Source organism: Helianthus annuus, chromosome 1 (assembly GCF_002127325.2).
Source record: "Helianthus annuus cultivar XRQ/B chromosome 1, HanXRQr2.0-SUNRISE, whole genome shotgun sequence".
In the NCBI taxonomy this organism is placed as follows: domain Eukaryota; kingdom Viridiplantae; phylum Streptophyta; class Magnoliopsida; order Asterales; family Asteraceae; genus Helianthus; species Helianthus annuus.
Window position 1 is genome coordinate 34,322,596 of NC_035433.2, and position 17,543 is coordinate 34,340,138.

At 37.4% G+C, this 17,543-nt stretch overlaps 1 protein-coding gene across 1 annotated transcript; it reads left to right on the plus strand.

Annotated features, from left to right (window-relative positions):
• The first annotated feature begins 1,374 nt into the window (after positions 1-1,374).
• LOC110865229 lies at positions 1,375-5,798 on the plus strand. Its single transcript, XM_022114465.2, has 6 exons — positions 1,375-2,076; positions 3,372-3,483; positions 3,593-3,764; positions 3,847-4,031; positions 4,582-4,726; positions 5,519-5,798. The coding sequence occupies exons 1-5, from the start codon at positions 1,532-1,534 to the stop codon at positions 4,702-4,704; spliced, it is 1,137 nt and encodes a 378-aa protein (XP_021970157.1). The 5' UTR covers positions 1,375-1,531; the 3' UTR covers positions 4,705-4,726; positions 5,519-5,798.
• Positions 5,799-17,543: the final 11,745 nt, after the last annotated feature.

Below are 17,543 nucleotides of genomic sequence, written 5' to 3' on the forward strand. Positions count from 1 at the left end.
TGGTGGTCGGGGTAAGGGTGTTTGGGTGCGGCGGTTTCGGGGCTAAATGATGGTGATAATGGTGGTGGTGGATGGTGGTTGAGGTAGTGGTGAATGGTGGTAGGGAGAGAGAATATGCAGATGCTTTTGTATTTATACTTTATTTTTTTTTCACAATTAGTCTCTTGATATAATTTATTTACCGAATAGTCCCTAGGGAGGTGAATTGACAAGAGTGCCCTCATATGCAAGGCACATGACCTGATTTAACAGACAAATCTAATTAGGTTAGGGTTAAAGAACATAACGTGCAGGATTTTGAAACATTAAATACAGAACTCGTCAACTTTTACGCTCTATTCCCGAATTAACTTAATGAGGGAAAAGAAAAGAAAGTAAAAGTAAGAAAGGAAATCTCATTTCCTTCCAAATCGGAAGGAAAGAAAAGGTAAAGAATTTAGCCTGATTTTCCTTCAATTTCCTTTCTTTTCCTTCTTTAAATGAAACTTGGGAACAAACAACATTTTATTTTCCTTTCTTTTCCTGTCTTAAATAAAACTCTGGAACACAAAATGTTTTTACTTTCTTTTTGTTTCTTTTCCTTTCCTTTCATTAGTAAACTCTGGAACACAGTGTTACGCCAAAGAAAACCATCTCAGAAAAGGTATTATTATATATATCAAATGCTATAGCATATTTGATATGATAGTTTTTACTTTGTCCTTTTCCTTGGTAGTTCTTTTAATTTGTTGTCTTTTTGTTTTTCTTTTTTTTTTTTAAATTTTAGTCGGACTTTTAAATTTTAAATAAATAACTTAGGTTCGTTTACTTTATAAATTCCTGGTATTGTACAGGTAACGAAATGAACTGCGCCGATACCGACCGAACAACGTAGGTATATTGTACATGTAACGAAATGAACAGTGCCGATATCGATCGAACAACGTAGGTACCAGTATTTGGTTTTTATTATTTTCGATGATATAAAACATGTGTCGATATCCTTTTGTTCATATCACAAGTTCAGTACCGTTATCGAAATTAATTTTTATTGTTTTCGATAAATGTAAAACACGTGTCAATATCCTTTTGGTCATATAATAACTTTATTTTTTGTCTCTCTTTTGGTTGTTACAACGAGTACTGATACCGTAACAAACTGAACAAATACTGATTGGATTCACACCATTCATGTTATCATTGCGCCTACGTTTCTAATTAAAATTTGTTAAAAGTCGGGTCACCCCGTCACGAAGTGCGGGTGCAACCAACTAGTTAAACCTAAAAAAACAAAATTTACTTTAAAAAAAAATTAAAAACATAATAAGAGGTGGTAAAAAAAAGAAAACACAATAATCATCAAATAAACAAAAAGAAAGATAACGATAGAACAACAGATAGAGAGAGAAAAGGAGATATACACACATACATACAGAGAGAGAGAGAGAGAGAAAGAGTGAGTTTTTTTCACAGAGAGGGAGAGAGAGAACAAGGGGAAAACCAATCAATCGGGTAAAATCGTGTATATTTTATACATGTGAGAGAAACAACCATGGTGTCCGACCAAGAAATAGCAAAAGGAGTCGAGATTCTTCTCACTCAATCTGACCACAAATCATTCACATCTTTAAACGACGTCGTTCATCACCTCGGAGAGAAACTAGGGTTTGATCTCTCCCACAAATCCATCTTTATTCGTGACCAAATCAACCGCTTTCTCTTCCCATCACAACCACAACCACAACCACAACCACCGTACCACCACCACCCGCCGCCACCGCAGTCCTCTGCTGTTGGAAAAGACCATTTTGCCCTTCAACAGCAACAACAACATGTTCAGTTTCGTTATACTCCACCACAGGCGCATGTTAGTCAGTTTCAGCATCCTCATTTTGTTATTCACCAACAGCAGCAGCAGCAGCAGCAACATCAACAACAGCGGCAACGTCACCCGGTGGAGGTTAGTTTCAAGCCTGCTACGGCGCCGTCGCAGGCGGTGGTGAGTCAGTCGTTGCAGGTGCCGGAGGTGAAGGTTGAGGGTGGAGGTGTTGGTGGTCAGGATTCAGGTGCAAAAGCGGTCGAAAAGGCGAAAAAAGGGTACGTGTATGACTTGGTGAATGATTCTTTTTTATAAATGTTTGGTTATTTACTTGTTAGGGTTTGGAATTGGGGCAGACTTTTCTTGATTGTTATTGTTGATAGCTAATTAGTGTAATGTAATATTCTATAGTTTGGATGATTTAAATTGACATAAAAGTAAAACCGTCTAATACGTTGAAATAGAAGGCAAACGGGCAACAAGCAACGTGTTATTTGAACCAACTAATAAATGTGCTTGATTGGATAAAGGGCTCATGTATTGTGTATAGTGTTTGATTGGATAAAAGGGCTCATGTGTTGTATGTCTCAGTTGAGCAGACTAATAAATGTGGTTGAGGATGCTTGTTTGTTAACTGTTCAACAGAGGTACAGTGGAGATATTTATGACAGTTTGTATTCCATGAATAAAATAACAAAATAAATCGTAAAATAAAAAGGACTTTTTTTATTTGTTTCCATTTTTACAGTGAGTTTGTGATGGATTAAAATATGATAAGCTGTAAGGTTAAGTAATTGCATGAAAGATTGTAGTTTTTGATGAGTTAATTTGTTTAAAGATGTAAAGTGTGGTTTTTTTTATATGTTTGGTTATAAAAGGGCGCTAGGCGCTCAGTAAAATGCATTAGGGGCTTGAGGCACCGCCTCATGTACTTCTGCGTCAAACATAGTTGTTAATAGCGAATAGCGACCGCTGTTTTATATATAGCGATACACTAGAAAAAGAATTTTGAAAATTTTTATATGTATATTATATCAAAATACCTTGGTATATATGCTATTTTACATGTGAATTTAACAAAAACCTATAAATCCAGCTATTTTATAGCTATATCTAATTGCAAGAAAAAAAAAGAAAAACTATCTGTCGCTATTCACGCTATTGGTCGCTATGACCCAAATAGCGGCACTTGGTCGCTTCGCTACATAGCCCGCTATAGTGGTTGCTATAGCCGCTATTGACAACTATGGCGTCAAATATGGTTCAATAGGTTCTTTAGGAAATGGATGAAGAAATTATGAGAGGTTTAGAGTTTATAAATGGATGACATTTAAAACAGATGAGAGAGACGCAGCTTATGGTTATAATGAAAGGTTATTTGGTTGTAGATAGAGCAACGTCTCACATACGTGATGCATGCGTGTAGCATTTTTGCTTTGGGGGACCTAAACACCTTGGAGCATTGCACATTTTTTTTTTAAACCAAGTTCATGTGTGTGTATTCTGCAAAAGATAGGCATTAAAGTCATTTCTGAATCGCGGTTGACATCCGCGTGTTTTCATTTAATCGCAGGGGTTCAACAGGAACCAAAAGAAGAGGTGGACCTGGGGGCCTAAACAAACTCTGTGGCATTACACCTGAGCTTCAAGTTATTGTTGGCGAGTCAGCACTATCAAGAACCGATGTATGATTCACAGTTTGAATAATGCATATCTTTTTAAGATCATAAATCGTTTTGACATAAAAGTATTCTATATGATGTTGTTATAAATTGCGAGTGCAATTATGTTCAGATTGTGAAGCAACTATGGGCATACATAAAGAAAAACAACCTCCAGGATCCTGGGAACAAGAGAAAGATAATCTGCGATGATGCTCTGCGTGTTGTATTCGAAACTGATTGCACCGACATGTTCAAGATGAATAAGCTGCTTGCCAAACATATTATCCGACTTGAGCCCACAAGTATGTAACAATGGGATATGATTTATAAATTCAACCAGATTTTAATTTTTTGGATTTACATAATAAAATTTAATATCTGCAGAAGAATCATCTCGTAAAAGATCGAAAGTCGATGCTGAACCTGCAGCTGAAAGTACCGATGATGTTCCTAGTCAAGTTATAATATCTGATGCACTTGCTAACTGTTTGGGTATTGGAGAAAGAGAAATGTCTCAGTCGGAGGCTTTGAGACTTGTTTGGGAGTACATAAAGGTCAATAATCTTGAGGTATGATAGATTCTGTATGAATGTAAGGGGTTAAATGATTAAAATATCAAAATAGTTCAATAAGAAACGTATCAAATTGGTTGAAAGTCGTCCAAATTTAATTATCAAGTGTAATATTGAAACAATATAATTGTTTGTAGTCATAAGATTATAACAGATTTACAATATTTGAAACAGTGTTTCAGGTTGACGAGAGCCGTTTTGCCAAATCTAATTTAAACGTTATTTTATGCATCCCAAAATATTCACATCACACAGCTGGGCACATAGTTATACAAGAGTTTTTTTTTTTGTGTAAATGTCTAATAGTTTGTGACACACAAGTAATTTTGGTCTTAAAAGATTGATAAACAAGGAATCATTGCCATCAATGTTTGGTGGCTTTTAGCAAAAGGAGTGTGTGGTGGATAAAAAAATTATAATGATATGTGTAGGCCTCCTGATTACCTTTTTTAGGTGTGTTTTAGCTTTAAAGTAACACAAGCAGCATATAATTTACATTTATTATTAAACTTTTGTTTTTATGTGGTTGTTTAATGTTTAATGATAGGATCCTCAAAATTCGGTGATGATTCTATGTGATGAAAAGCTTAAAGAACTTTTTGGATGTGAAAGTATTTCTGCGATGGGAATACCCGAATTGGTGATCAGAAATCATTTAACCAAGCAGTAATTTAATCAACTTACATCAACTGGTGCGTGTTTCAGCCCTTTGAACTATTGCTTTATGTAGGCCTGTAAACGAACCGTTCGAACATGAGCATAGGCATGTTTGTGTTTGTTCATTTAACTTTAACCGAACACGAACACGAACACGAACATGGACACAAACATATAATCGAACACATTTTTTTGTTCGTGTTCGTTCATTAAGAAATCGGGCATGTTCGTGTTTGTTTATGTTCGTTCGTTTAAATCCTAAACGAACAGTTCACGAACATAAACGAACACAAACGAACATAAAAAAAATTAACTGAACATATTTGAATAAACATAAATTAACATGATTGAAGAAACAAGTCTAATATATTACATTTCACTCGAAAACACATCTAAATAAGGGTTCATAGATATACTAATTAGTTATATTAATATAAGTAGTTAGAATACCTAATATTTATATAAATATAACTATTTATGTATTTATTAAAATTTAAACCAACGTAAATACGTTCAAGAATGTAAATAAACGAACGTTCACGAACATAAAAGAATGTTCACGAACATAAATGAACAAACACAAGGTGTGTTCATGTTCGTTCATTTAATTAAACGAACAATTTTTTTTTTTGTTCGTGTTCGTTTGTTTATTAAATAAACGAACATAAACGAACTTCCTGCTGAACAAGTTAATGAACAGTTCATGAACGTTCGGTTCGTTTACAGGCCTAGCTTTATGAAATAACAGATGGATATGATTGTGTGTGGTGTATATGAAGCAACATTATATTCTTATTAATCCCTTTATGTTTATTTATTTCTTTCAGATATGCAATCTAATAGGTAATGGTTTGTCTGACTCTGAAGGAAGTGGTAGGTTTTTTTTTCTTCTAAAGTTTCAGTGTTCTATGGTTCTGCTGACATGGTTAGTCGGTTAGATGTAACTGTAGTTGTGACTTGATTTTATGTAAAACTCGAATGAAATATGTCCATGGTTTCGGTTTTCTGTATCCTATGTTTAGTTGTGTCCCCTTTGTAAATGCCTAGCCTTGGACAGAATGTAGTTGACTTGTTTTTAATGGAAGCTCCTTAGAATCTTTGGTGTGATTGCTTTAATTTTTTTACTAAAGAACCAGATGTATATGATACAATGATTGATGGTGATCAATTGTGAAGGATTCATACAGATATCACTGTTATTATATAGATGAATGCATGGAATGTGCCCCAGGTTTTAACTTCATCCCTTTCGAGGTGTGGGTGGAGGGGCACAAATCTTGTTGGAAATAGCATATGGCTTGTTTGTGTGGTCAAAGGCGACCTAGGCGATCACACGGGGCACAAGGAAACTACCTCGTTGCTACCCAGGCGCTTTTCCGGCGAAATTCTGCAATTTCCGTTGTGTTTCCAGTCTGAACGTCAATAACTTGTGAAACCGTCTAAAACAGTCTGGTACAACCTAAACTAGCTTATACATGCTACAAATTGCTTCTCCCTGATCTGTGATTCCATTTGCTTTCAACCCACATCTCCGTGCCATCACAACCTACTGCCAACGTGGGTCTTTAGTTTCCGATATTTTAGGAAGTAGTAATTTTTTATACCTACTGTGTATTTCTTTTTATTTTTTCATTATTGTACCTTGCTTGTCGGGTTGTCTCAGGCATGCGTCTAGGCCAAAGGCTCACTTTTGCACCTTGAGTGCGCTTTGCACCTTCACGACTGTGGACCTAAAAGGAACTTATGTATTACATCCTTGGTTTAGAAAACATGTCTAGGCATGAGGCGCATGCAATCCGCTTCGAATGAGCGCCTGAAGATCACTTCAAATAGTCTAAAGCGAAGTGATCACAAAGGCATGCACTTGATGTGCTACTTGTACGGGTGGGGCGAGAGAGAGAACTACGATCACAAGCTTCTTGTGCGAGAGAGAGAGAGAGAGAGAGAGAGCTAAGGACACAAACATGTCTTCTTGTTCTCATTTTGGTTGGTTGTAAGAATTTATTTTCAGTTTTGAGGATAATTTCATTCCAGATTTAAGAAGAAAAAGAGAGCTAAATGACATATGGTTTGAGGGTGATGTAAGAGCATATCTAGTGGAGGTTTATTGTGTGCACACTTTTATTATCATACTTTAGTGTTTGAAGAATAAAATAGGGATTTTTAGTAATTCCTCCATGGAATCCCAAAAGTGAAGATCTTTCTCAACAAAATACAACAATTCAAAGTTAGGAAATGTAAGTCAACAATTCTCTACCTATAAACCACGTTTAAAAAACAACACTTAACAACCAAAAACTTCCTTTCTTCCACGTTATAGATTCATTTTGTAACATTTTACCTCAGTTATTTATAGATTCTTTCCGTAACATTCTACCTCAGTTATTAATAATTAGAGTAAACTGCCATTTTGGTCCATGTGGTTTGGTCAGTTTTGTCACTTTAGTCCAAATCTCAAACTTATTACATCTGGGTCCCTGTGGTTTGGTTTTTGTTGCCATTTTAGTCCAAAATCCAAAAATTCCCCTTTTTGACTGTTAAAAGCTGTCTATTTTGTCCTTTAGTGCAGGGACATTTTGGTCATTTTTTAAATTTCATTTTTTTTCAATAAAACTCAGATCAAAATAATGATCTCTCTTCTCTCTCCCTCTCTATAGCACCACCATCACCGCCACCTCCTCCCTCTCTCTCTCTTCTCTCTCTCTATAGCACCACCACCACCGCCACTCCAAACATCATCAAAACTCAGATCAAGAACATCATCAAAACCAGACAAGAACATCATCAAAACCCAGACATCATCAAAACCATCATCAGAACATCATCAAAACCCAGATCAAGAACAACACCAAAACATCATTAAATATCATATTTGCAATAAAACTCAGATCAAGAACATCATTAAAACCCAGATTCCAACACCACCCACAAACTTAAAAAACAAACCCACAAACAAAATCAAATCTTGATCAAAACCCAATAACCGTATCCAAATTACAAACAAGCCCACTAAATCAAATTGAAATCAGATCAACTACAATACGGATTTCAAAACAAAAGAAAAAAAATGAAAAGTTCACCTGCCGCCACCTGACCACCGCCGCTGCTCTCTCTCTTCGTCAATCTCTCACCGCCACTAAATCAAATCGGCTCCCCCTTCTCCCACTGCTCTCTCTCTCCTCGTACCTGACCACCGCCACCTGACCACCGCCACTAAATCAAATCGGCCCCCCTTCTCCCACCGTCACAACCTGCTGAGCACCACCACCACCGTTAACTGCCTGAGCTTGACTAACCTGCGCCGCCATTCAAAACCCTAACAGATTTTCCCTTTTTTCCAAATTTTTCACCGTCGCTGCCACTGTTGCTGTAAACTGGGTGTCGGCCATCCTCCTTTCTCCGATTCTCTCTCTCTGTTTCAGGTGTGTTTGTGGAGAGATAAAAGGGTGGTTGTGGGTGTCGGTTTCGTCGGAGAATCGGCGTCGAACGTCGGTTTGCAGAGAGAGAGGTGAGTGGTCATGGTGTAGATGAGGGAGGAGATGAGTGGTCGTGGTGTGTGTGACCGGAATAATGGCTCCGGCAGCCGGCTCCTCTGGGAGATCTGGATCGTGGGTTGAGGTGGGTGAAGATGAAGAGTAAATTAATTTTGTGAATGTCTGTATGTATATATATATATAATATATATAATTAATTTTGTTTTAATTTATTAAAAGAATAAATTAAAATGACCAAACTATCCCTGCACTAAAGGACAAAAAAGGGACCTTAAAACAGTTAAAAATGAGATATTTTGAGTTTTGGACTAAAATGGCAACAAAAACCAAACCACAGGGACCCAGATGTAATAAGTTTGAGATTTGGACTAAAGTGGCAAAACTGGCCAAACCACAGGGACCAAAATGGCAGTTTACTCTAATAATTATATACACTCTATCTTGTTTCTACGAGTATACTTGTGATAAAAAGTTCCCTTCTCATAAGGTTTCAGGCACGCTTAAGCAATAACTGTAAATGAGTGCCACCTAGCCCAATCCCCTCTAACCTCGAACTCAATATGAAAACGTTATGCATTCATCTGTGAATCGATACAAGCTAAGTTGATACAACACAAACAAACTCTACTAACTACTAGCTAACTATGCGGAAAAGATAACTACAAGGGGTGTTCAAAAAAACCCGTATCCGAAACTGAATTCGAAATATCCGAAAATCCGTATCTGAAATATCCGAAATTTCGGGAAAGTCGGATAGTCCGTTTCAGTTTCGGATATGAATTTCAAAAATTTCGGATAATCCAATTATCCGATATCCGAAAACTATTTTTTTTATAAATATATATAGTATATGAGCATTATATTTAGTTTGAAATATAGTAAAAAATAGTAAATAATCGGATTCGGATGTGGATTTATGAATGTTTTTAGTTTTCAATATTGGAAAATCGATTATAAGTTTAAGTTTAATCTATGCACAAAACGGATTTTTTTTTTATAAATTCGGATATCCGTTTGGATATCCGAATCCGTATTTGAAATTTTGGATATCGGATATCCAAAATTTCGGATATGGATTTGGATATCAGTATTTACTATCTGAAAATTTTGGGTATCCGGTTTTCGGATATCTGAAAACCGGATAATCCGATCTTGAACACCCCTAATTACAACAATATAAATATAGAAATATAACTAAACATAACCATTTGTGGTGGTCTCGATCATATTAGTTGGGCTATTATTTTGATGCGGGGGGGGGGGGGACACAGATAATGTGGGTGTGCATGGCTCGTTCGGTTCGATTATTACACTCAACCGAAGTCATCGTAGTCTTTCTTATTAATCAATCAGTATTCAGTTAACCAGTTCAGTTTATTCGGTTAATCAGTTCAGTTTATTCGGTTAGATTGTCGGTTTTTGGTTCAATTCACTTAATTCGGTTAATAGCCAAACCAAACTCAGGTTAAAAATTTTTCTTAGAAATCCATGAAATGGAGATATAAATACATGAAATTGAAGTATAAAAACTTGGGCTAGAAATATAAGAAAATATGAATGCTTTGGTTCGTTTCGGTTAATTTTGGTTAAATGAGGGTAAAGTAAAACTAATAACTGGTTTTTGGTTAATCGGTTTTCAATTAGTTTAGTTTTTGGTTGATTTCAGTTCAGTTTCGTCTGTTTTCAGTTCGGTTTCGGTTAACGATTCAGTTATTACTCACCCCCAAACATTGTTAATGACGTAACATATCAATTTATTAATTAAAAATACTATAGCAATACTTACTCACATTAAAAAGAATAAAATGCTTGTTTTGATGGTGTTAGTTTAAAAAAATTATTAACGTACGAAAAAGTTATGCACATTTAAAAATCGTGGGAGTAGTTAGCTTTTTTATAAGATAATAAAGTGTAACCACTAACTAACTAACGTGTTAATGCATATTCTGTGTGTCCGTCACTGTGCGAATAGGCTAGGTAGAGTGTGTGTTTGAAAAATGGTTTTGTAGTGTAAAGTTCCCTTCTCACGAATGGGAGATGCCCATTCGTGTAAAGCCATTCGCACAAAGCCCACTCGCATGGAGGAAACTGCCTATAAATAGGAGTTGTGAGTGAGAGCTGAGGAGAAGTTTTGGAGTTCCCAGAGGGAAAATGCTGGAGAATTATTCTCCAGCTTGTAAAGATGTATACTCTTTCGGTATGAATGAAGCTTTCGACTATTCTGCTTCTACTTTGTTCTTAATAATAATATTCTACCGAATTAGTTCTTTTCTACCCAAACTTCCGTTTAAACCTGTGACAACCCGAACTTTCAAGGTTAGTAACGTTTAAATCTTGTGATCTCAACTCCTTGTTATTTCTCTTCATAATGCTACACGTCCGTACTCGTACAATTCTGTTAACCGTGTATGGTAACTTCGTTAAACAAACACATTAGTGTTTTTTGGGCCGCAATTGTATTTGGGCCACCCTTAGTGTCACAAGTTGTTGTGTTGGGCCTACACGTATCATAAGTTTCCTCGGCCCATTTCACGAAACCAAACCCGAACACTGTTGGGATTGAACCCTGCCAAAGGAACAGATAATAAAAGCCAAAACTGGATCAGAGTAGTGGATCCAGAATAAGCAGATGTTTGTTTGCAAATCTCTCCCCTTGAAAGTGGTTTCAACATCTGCTGACCTCCTATATTCTGATCATGCAAACTGCTGACATGCAACTACTGATCAAGTCAAAGTCTGTTGAAGAACTAAAGCTCTGCTACTCAATCTACTGCCTTGTTTCAGGCACTGTTGATTATGACATGTATTGCTGGTTTCACAGTAGTGGAAGGATGCAGCAGTAGTTTATGTTTACTTTATGTATTGAATTGTAACATCAGTAGTTAGCTTAAGCAGTGTTTGTATAGGTCAGTTGGTAGAGTTTGTTAGGAGGTTAGATGTCACTTTCATGGTGACGTCAGCTTAGATGCTCAGTGGTTTGCAAGTGCCTATAAATAGAACAGTATTCTGTACTGTTCTGTTTAGCTCATTCACCATCTTCTTTCTGCACGAACAAACACTGAGCTCGGGCTGAGGGGGAGTTTGCATATCATACATGCATTGTAATCAAAGATTGAAATAAATTTAATCATTTGATTCTGTGTTGAAAATGTATGATTGAAAGCATTTCTTCTGTTTGATTGTGAAAAGTTTACTTCCATTTTAATTTCCGCTGCACAACTCACTCATAATTCCATCTCAATTCAAACACAAATCACAATCAATCCAAACTCAGATCCTAACAATTGGTATCAGAGCTTGGATAGTCAAATTTGATTTAACAATCATTTTGACGTAAAACGTTCAGCTCGAAATCGTTGATACTGATCGTTTGTTCGTTTTGTTGAAAAACAGAGCAATGTTTAATCACCATCAAAGTCGATTAATCAGTGCCTGTAAAACAACCAGGAAGATGTCTAAGTCACAAGATGATAAAAATAACATTGGCTCTTTGTTTAAACCACCTATGCTTAAAAGAAATGAATATAACATCTGGGAGCGAAGGATGTGTCATATCCTTGCTCAACAAAACACTAGATGTTGGAGGTCTGTTGTTTTCGGTCCTCATGTTCCTATGGTGCCAAGTGCTGAGGACACCAAAAAGTTCGTTCCTAAACCAACTGAAAATTACACAGAATCTGATTTTCAGAAGTTCGAACTTGATGCTAAAGCATTTAGCATCATAGCCTCTGCACTACCCAACGAAATCTATGGTGGGCTGTTACATTGTAACAGTGCCAAAGAATTGTGGGATGCATTGAAGGAACAATTCGGGGGAACGGAAGAGGTTATTGAAAACAACAGGGAAATTCTGAATCAGCAGTATGAAACATTTTGTCACATCAAAGGGGAGTCACTAACCCAACAATTTGAACGTTTCAGTTGTCTCATCAGTGAACTAAGGCTTGTTAAAGTTACATTTCCAAATGCAACTCAAAATAGCAGGTTCCTTAGATCATTGCCTGAAAAATGGGACACAATTGCTTCTGTCACCAGGAATTCAGCTGAGTTCAAAGATCTGACCCTGACCCAACTCCATGGTAGACTCCTGACTTATGAAAGGGAGTTAAACCAGAAAAGGAAGTTGCAAGAGTCTGGAAAAGTTGCTGATGACTATTCATTTGGCAGCACAGCTCTATTTGGTCAGGAAGAATCTGGTAGCAGCAGTAAGGATCAGAGTTATGATCATTTTATTGATGTAACTGCTGGTGGTAACTTTAACAACTCTGATTCTCACTCTGCAAATTATGCTTTCACTGCAAATACTGAAAACCAGATGTCAGATAACTTATGCTTTGAACTAAATGATTTGCAACATTTTGATCCCACTGACTTAGAAGAGATGGACATTTTTCATCAATTGGCTTTGCTTAGTGTTAGAACAAGCAAATTCTACAAGAGAACAGGGAGAAAATTCTCAGGGCTTCATGGGAATTTAAGGGTGGGGTTGGATAATAAAAAATCAAGTGTTTCAAGTGTAATAGGCTAGGTCATTTTGCTAGGGAATGTAGGAGTCAAACAACTGGTCCCATAATCACTCCCCCTGGCTCAAACCCTAGACCACAACAACAAAACACTGTGCACTATACCCAATATGCCCCTGCAGCACATGTTAACACTGCTCATTATGCTGCAACCCCTGTGCCTGTGCATTATGTTCAAACCACTGTTCCACAAATTCAGTATGTTCAAGCCCCTGTTCCTCAGGCACAAGTGCAACCTGTTGCACCTCAACAAGCTGCTCCAACAGTGACAAAACCAGATCAGCAAAGCTTTTTCACACAAGGCTTTGTTGATTGGAGCAGCATGCCTGATGAACTTGGTGATGAGAATTTTTCTCTCTATGCTACTAATGATACTTTTGATGATGAATTTTGTTTGATGGCATTAGAGTCAATACCAGAAGGGGTTGAAACTGAAAGTGAACAGCTAAGTGCTGAAACAGTGGATGAAGTTGCTAAAGCAGTGGTTACTGCAGTTGCTGGTGAACTACTGCTGGGAGAAAATTTAGAAACCCTGATTGAACCACTGACCGACCCTTGGTCCAAAGATGACAAAGAAAAAGAAGAATTAAAGAAAGCTGGTGAGGAAGAAGGGAGAGCTGATGAAGATAATGATCATCAATGTGACTGTGCCATGATGGCTGCTGCTAAGGTATCACCTCAAGTTCTTGAAAAACTGTGTTCAGACAAATGTATCATTGCATTTGCTAACATCAAAGAGGTAAATGAAAACCTTAGGAATAAAATCTTGTCTGATGAAGTCAAATTTGAAAAGTCATTAAAAGAACTTAGAAATAAATTGGCTGAAAAAGATAAAGAGATCAGCAGTTTAAAAGAAGAACAAAGCATAACCAAAACTCAACTCCAAACTATGGTAGAAAAATACCAAATTTGCAAAAAGGAGTTGGAGTCTACCCAGATCACCTGTGAAAGATGGGTAGAATCCTGTAAAGGGTATGAGGTTATGCTTGAGAAACAGCTTAAAAGCAATGTCAAGTTTGGTATAGGGCATAGAAAATATGATGATCTTGTAAACACTGCTGCAGTACAAGCTGTTTCTTCTGAAATCATACCAACCAACAAAGGTGGCCAAGAAGTTAAAATAACTGACAAACTTGGTAACAAGATTACTCTGGAAAGGTCTGTGGGATCTTTAACTTATGAAGAGATTGAGAAATACCAATTTAAACCCACATGGTCTGATGTGTGTGACATCCTGGAAAATTTCAAACCAATGGATTTCACAACCACTGATGGTGTAAAAGCTCCAAAAGCAAGGGTCATTCCTATCAAAGATATCCCAACAGAGGTTCAAAACTCTGTTGCAAAGGAATCTGAGAAAAGGAAGAAAAGAGAAAAGATTAAAAACCTGTTTTGTGATTTTTGTGAAAAGAAGAATCATCTAACAAAAGATTGTTTTCATCTAAAAGCACATGATCTAAACAAAACAAATGTCATTGTTCCTGCTGAAAGCTGCACCATCTGTGGTAAAAATAATCATAAAACTAAGGAATGTGTGTATCTCAAAAACTTTGATGAGAAGAAGAAAGAATACACTGCAAAAACATCCTTAAGTTCATCATCATCATCTGTTAAATTCACCAAGAAACAACCACTTTTTGTCCCTGTCCAAACTGCTGTCACAAAACAGCTGAACCAAACATCTGTTCAAAGGGATGTACAGGTGACTGATGCACCTCCAGCCAATCATTTCAGAAAAGGCAAGGACAAAGCATCATACCAAAGGATTCCACACGTTTATGAGGTTTACAAAAAGCCCTCTAAACCAAGAGTGAACAGGCATCCTTTTGGTTATCAACAGATGATGGGTCAAGACCCCCAACAGTGGTTAGAGAAAAACATTCTCAAAAATGTTCAAACCTCTGTGCTAACCACTGTCCATACATCTGCATCCATCCCAGACACTGTTGAGACCCCATCCAAAGCCCTGTTGGCTTTGGAGACCTTTATGAACTAATCCTTTTACTTCATGTGCAGGGAGCTTCTGCATGCTTAGATAGCCTTTGGTATGTAGATAGTGGAGGCTCCAGGCACATGACAGGATGTAAAGCCCTTCTTCAAGATTTCAAAATTCATGGAGGGGTGATATATCCTTTGGTAATAATAGTAAAGGAAAAGTTCTGGGGTCTGGTACAGTAAAGTCTGGAAATGTAAAATTTGAAAATGTCAATCTTATAGACAATCTAAAATTCAACCTCCTGAGTGTGTCTCAAATGAGTGATAAAGGGTTTGGCTCATTCTTCACAAAGGATTATTGTAGGATTGTTGGACCAGAAATGGTTAGTAAGATTGAAGCAATAATCACGAAAGGCACAACTAAACTTGTTGCTCAAAGAAGTGGCAATGTTTATGTTGTTGACATGTCAAGAGAGTGTCCCAGAGCTGATGCCTGTCTGTTCTCAGCTACCTCTAACAAAGAGACAGAACTTTGGCACAGAAGACTGGGGCACACAAATCTTAAAACCATCACTGAAATCTCAAAAAATGGCCTTGTAAGAGGTCTACCACAAAAAGTGTTTTCATGTCCTGAGCACTGCATTTCCTGTTTAAAAGGAAAACAGCACAAAAGCTCTTTCAAGTCCATTGAAGAGTCCAAAACAAACCAGTGTTTGCAAATGCTGCACATGGATTTGTTTGGCCCAGTGCAAGTCATGAGTCTCAAAAGGAAGAAATATTGTTTGGTTATTGTTGATGACTTCTCTAGGTTTACATGGAACTTCTTTTTACACTCAAAAGATGAGACTGCAGGTATTTTGCAAGACTTTGTGACACAGGTTGAAAAGCAATTTGACCTTTTAGTAAAAGTCTTCAGGAGTGACAATGGCACAGAATTCAAAAATAAGGATTTGGATACCTTCTGTGTGAAGAAAGGGATTGTAAGGCAGTACAGCATCCCTAGAACACTAGAGCAGAATGGGGTTGTTGAAAGGAAGAACAGAACATTGATTGAGGCTGCCAGGACCATGCTTGCAGATTCAGGTTTGCCATTAACTTTTTGGGCGGAGGCAGTAAATACTGCTTGCTATGTCCAAAATAGAGTTTTGATCAACCCCAGGCACAAAAAGACTGCTTATGAAATTCTGTATAAAATAAAGCCATTAATCTCATATTTTAAAGTTTTTGGTTGCCCATGTTTCGTTCTCAACTTAAAAGATTCAATCTCAAAGTTTGCAGCCAAAATTGATATGGGATATCACCTGGGATACTCAACCACTTCCAAGGCCTACAAAGTGTTTAATACACGGACCAAGACAGTGGAGGAGACTTTAAATGTGAAGTTCAATGAACTTTCATCAATGAAAATCCCAGCAAACCCTGCAGAATTGTTTGATCTTAAAAAATTCACCTTTGAAAATACTGCTGTCAAGACTAACAGTGCAGGTCCATCAGAAAATTCATCACCAGACTATGGGTATGAGATCATAATTCCCCAACAACAGTCTGCCACAATGGGAAGATTCAGCAGATGTTCAAAACAACTGTCAAAGCTCAACCACTGCTACCTCAACAGTTGTTGACCAAAGTAGCCCACTAACCACTGCTTCCACAACATCAAACACTGCTGACAAAAGTCCTCAAACAGTGGATCAAAGTCAGCTGGTGTCCACACCTTTACCTCCTATGCCACCACTTTTTGAAGCCACTACTGGTTCTTCAAAGTCACCAGCAGTGGTTAGCTCAGATGATACACATCTGCAGCCTTCACCACTCAATGCCATTATTCCATACCAAGGAGAGCTAATCTTCTTGAAATCTCATCCACCGGATCAAATCATTGGCAACATCAATGAAGGGGTGCTCACAAGAAGGCAATCCCAAAACATTTGTCTTTTTGCAGGCTTTCTATCACTCCATCAGCCAGTCAAGTACCAAGAGGCACTGAAAGACAACAACTGGGTAGAAGCCATGCAAGAGGAGCTCCAACAGTTTAGAAGACAATAAGTATGGGAGCTTGTTCCATTGCCAGAGGGTGTGAGTCCTATTGGCACAAAATGGGTCTTCAAAAATAAAACTGATGAAAGGGGTATTGTTGTCAAGAATAAAGCCAGGCTTGTGGCTCAAGGTTTCAGACAAGAAGAGGGCATTGATTATGATGAAACATTTGCCCCTGTAGCAAGACTTGAAGCTATCAGACTCTTTCTGGCCTTTGCTGTCAACCACAACATCAAGGTGTATCAAATGGATATCAAATGTGCATTCCTCTATGGTAAGATTCAAGAGGAGGTTTATGTTTGTTAACCTCCAGGTTTTGAGGATCCATTTAATCCAGATGATGTCTACAAGCTAAATAAAGCTTTGTATGGCTTGAAACAAGCACCAAGGGTCTGGTATGAAACTCTGTCCACCTTTTTACTTTCCATTGGTTTCACCAGAGGCAGGATTGATAAAACACTGTTTTTAAAATGGAGAGGGAAGGATTTGATGTTTGTCCAAATTTATGTGGATGACATCATTTTTGGAAGCACATGTAATAAAATGTGTGAAGAGTTCAGGAAACTCATGATAGCTGAGTTTGAAATGAGTGCAATGGGTGAACTCCAGTGCTTTCTTGGTCTCCAAGTAAGACAGCTGCAAAATGGTACTTTCATCCATCAAGGCAAATATGCCAAAGAACTTTTAAAGAAATTTGATATGGATGATTGTAAGCCATGTAGTACACCTATTGCAACCAATAAATTGGTCATGTCTGAAGAAAAGGATGATTTGGTTGATCAGAACTTATATAGAAGCATGATTGGGTCTTTATTGTACCTAACTGCATCTAGACCAGATATCATGTTTGCAACATGTGTCTG

Excerpts from the sequence above, each read along its gene's own strand:
- LOC110865229 (XM_022114465.2), top strand. The coding sequence starts at position 1,532 with ATGGTGTCCGACCAAGAAATAGCAAAAGGAGTCGAGATTCTTCTCACT. Across the intron at positions 3,484-3,592 it reads CAGCACTATCAAGAACCGAT|ATTGTGAAGCAACTATGGGC; the intron begins GTATGATTCACA and ends AATTATGTTCAG. Across the intron at positions 4,032-4,581 it reads TAAAGGTCAATAATCTTGAG|GATCCTCAAAATTCGGTGAT; the intron begins GTATGATAGATT and ends GTTTAATGATAG.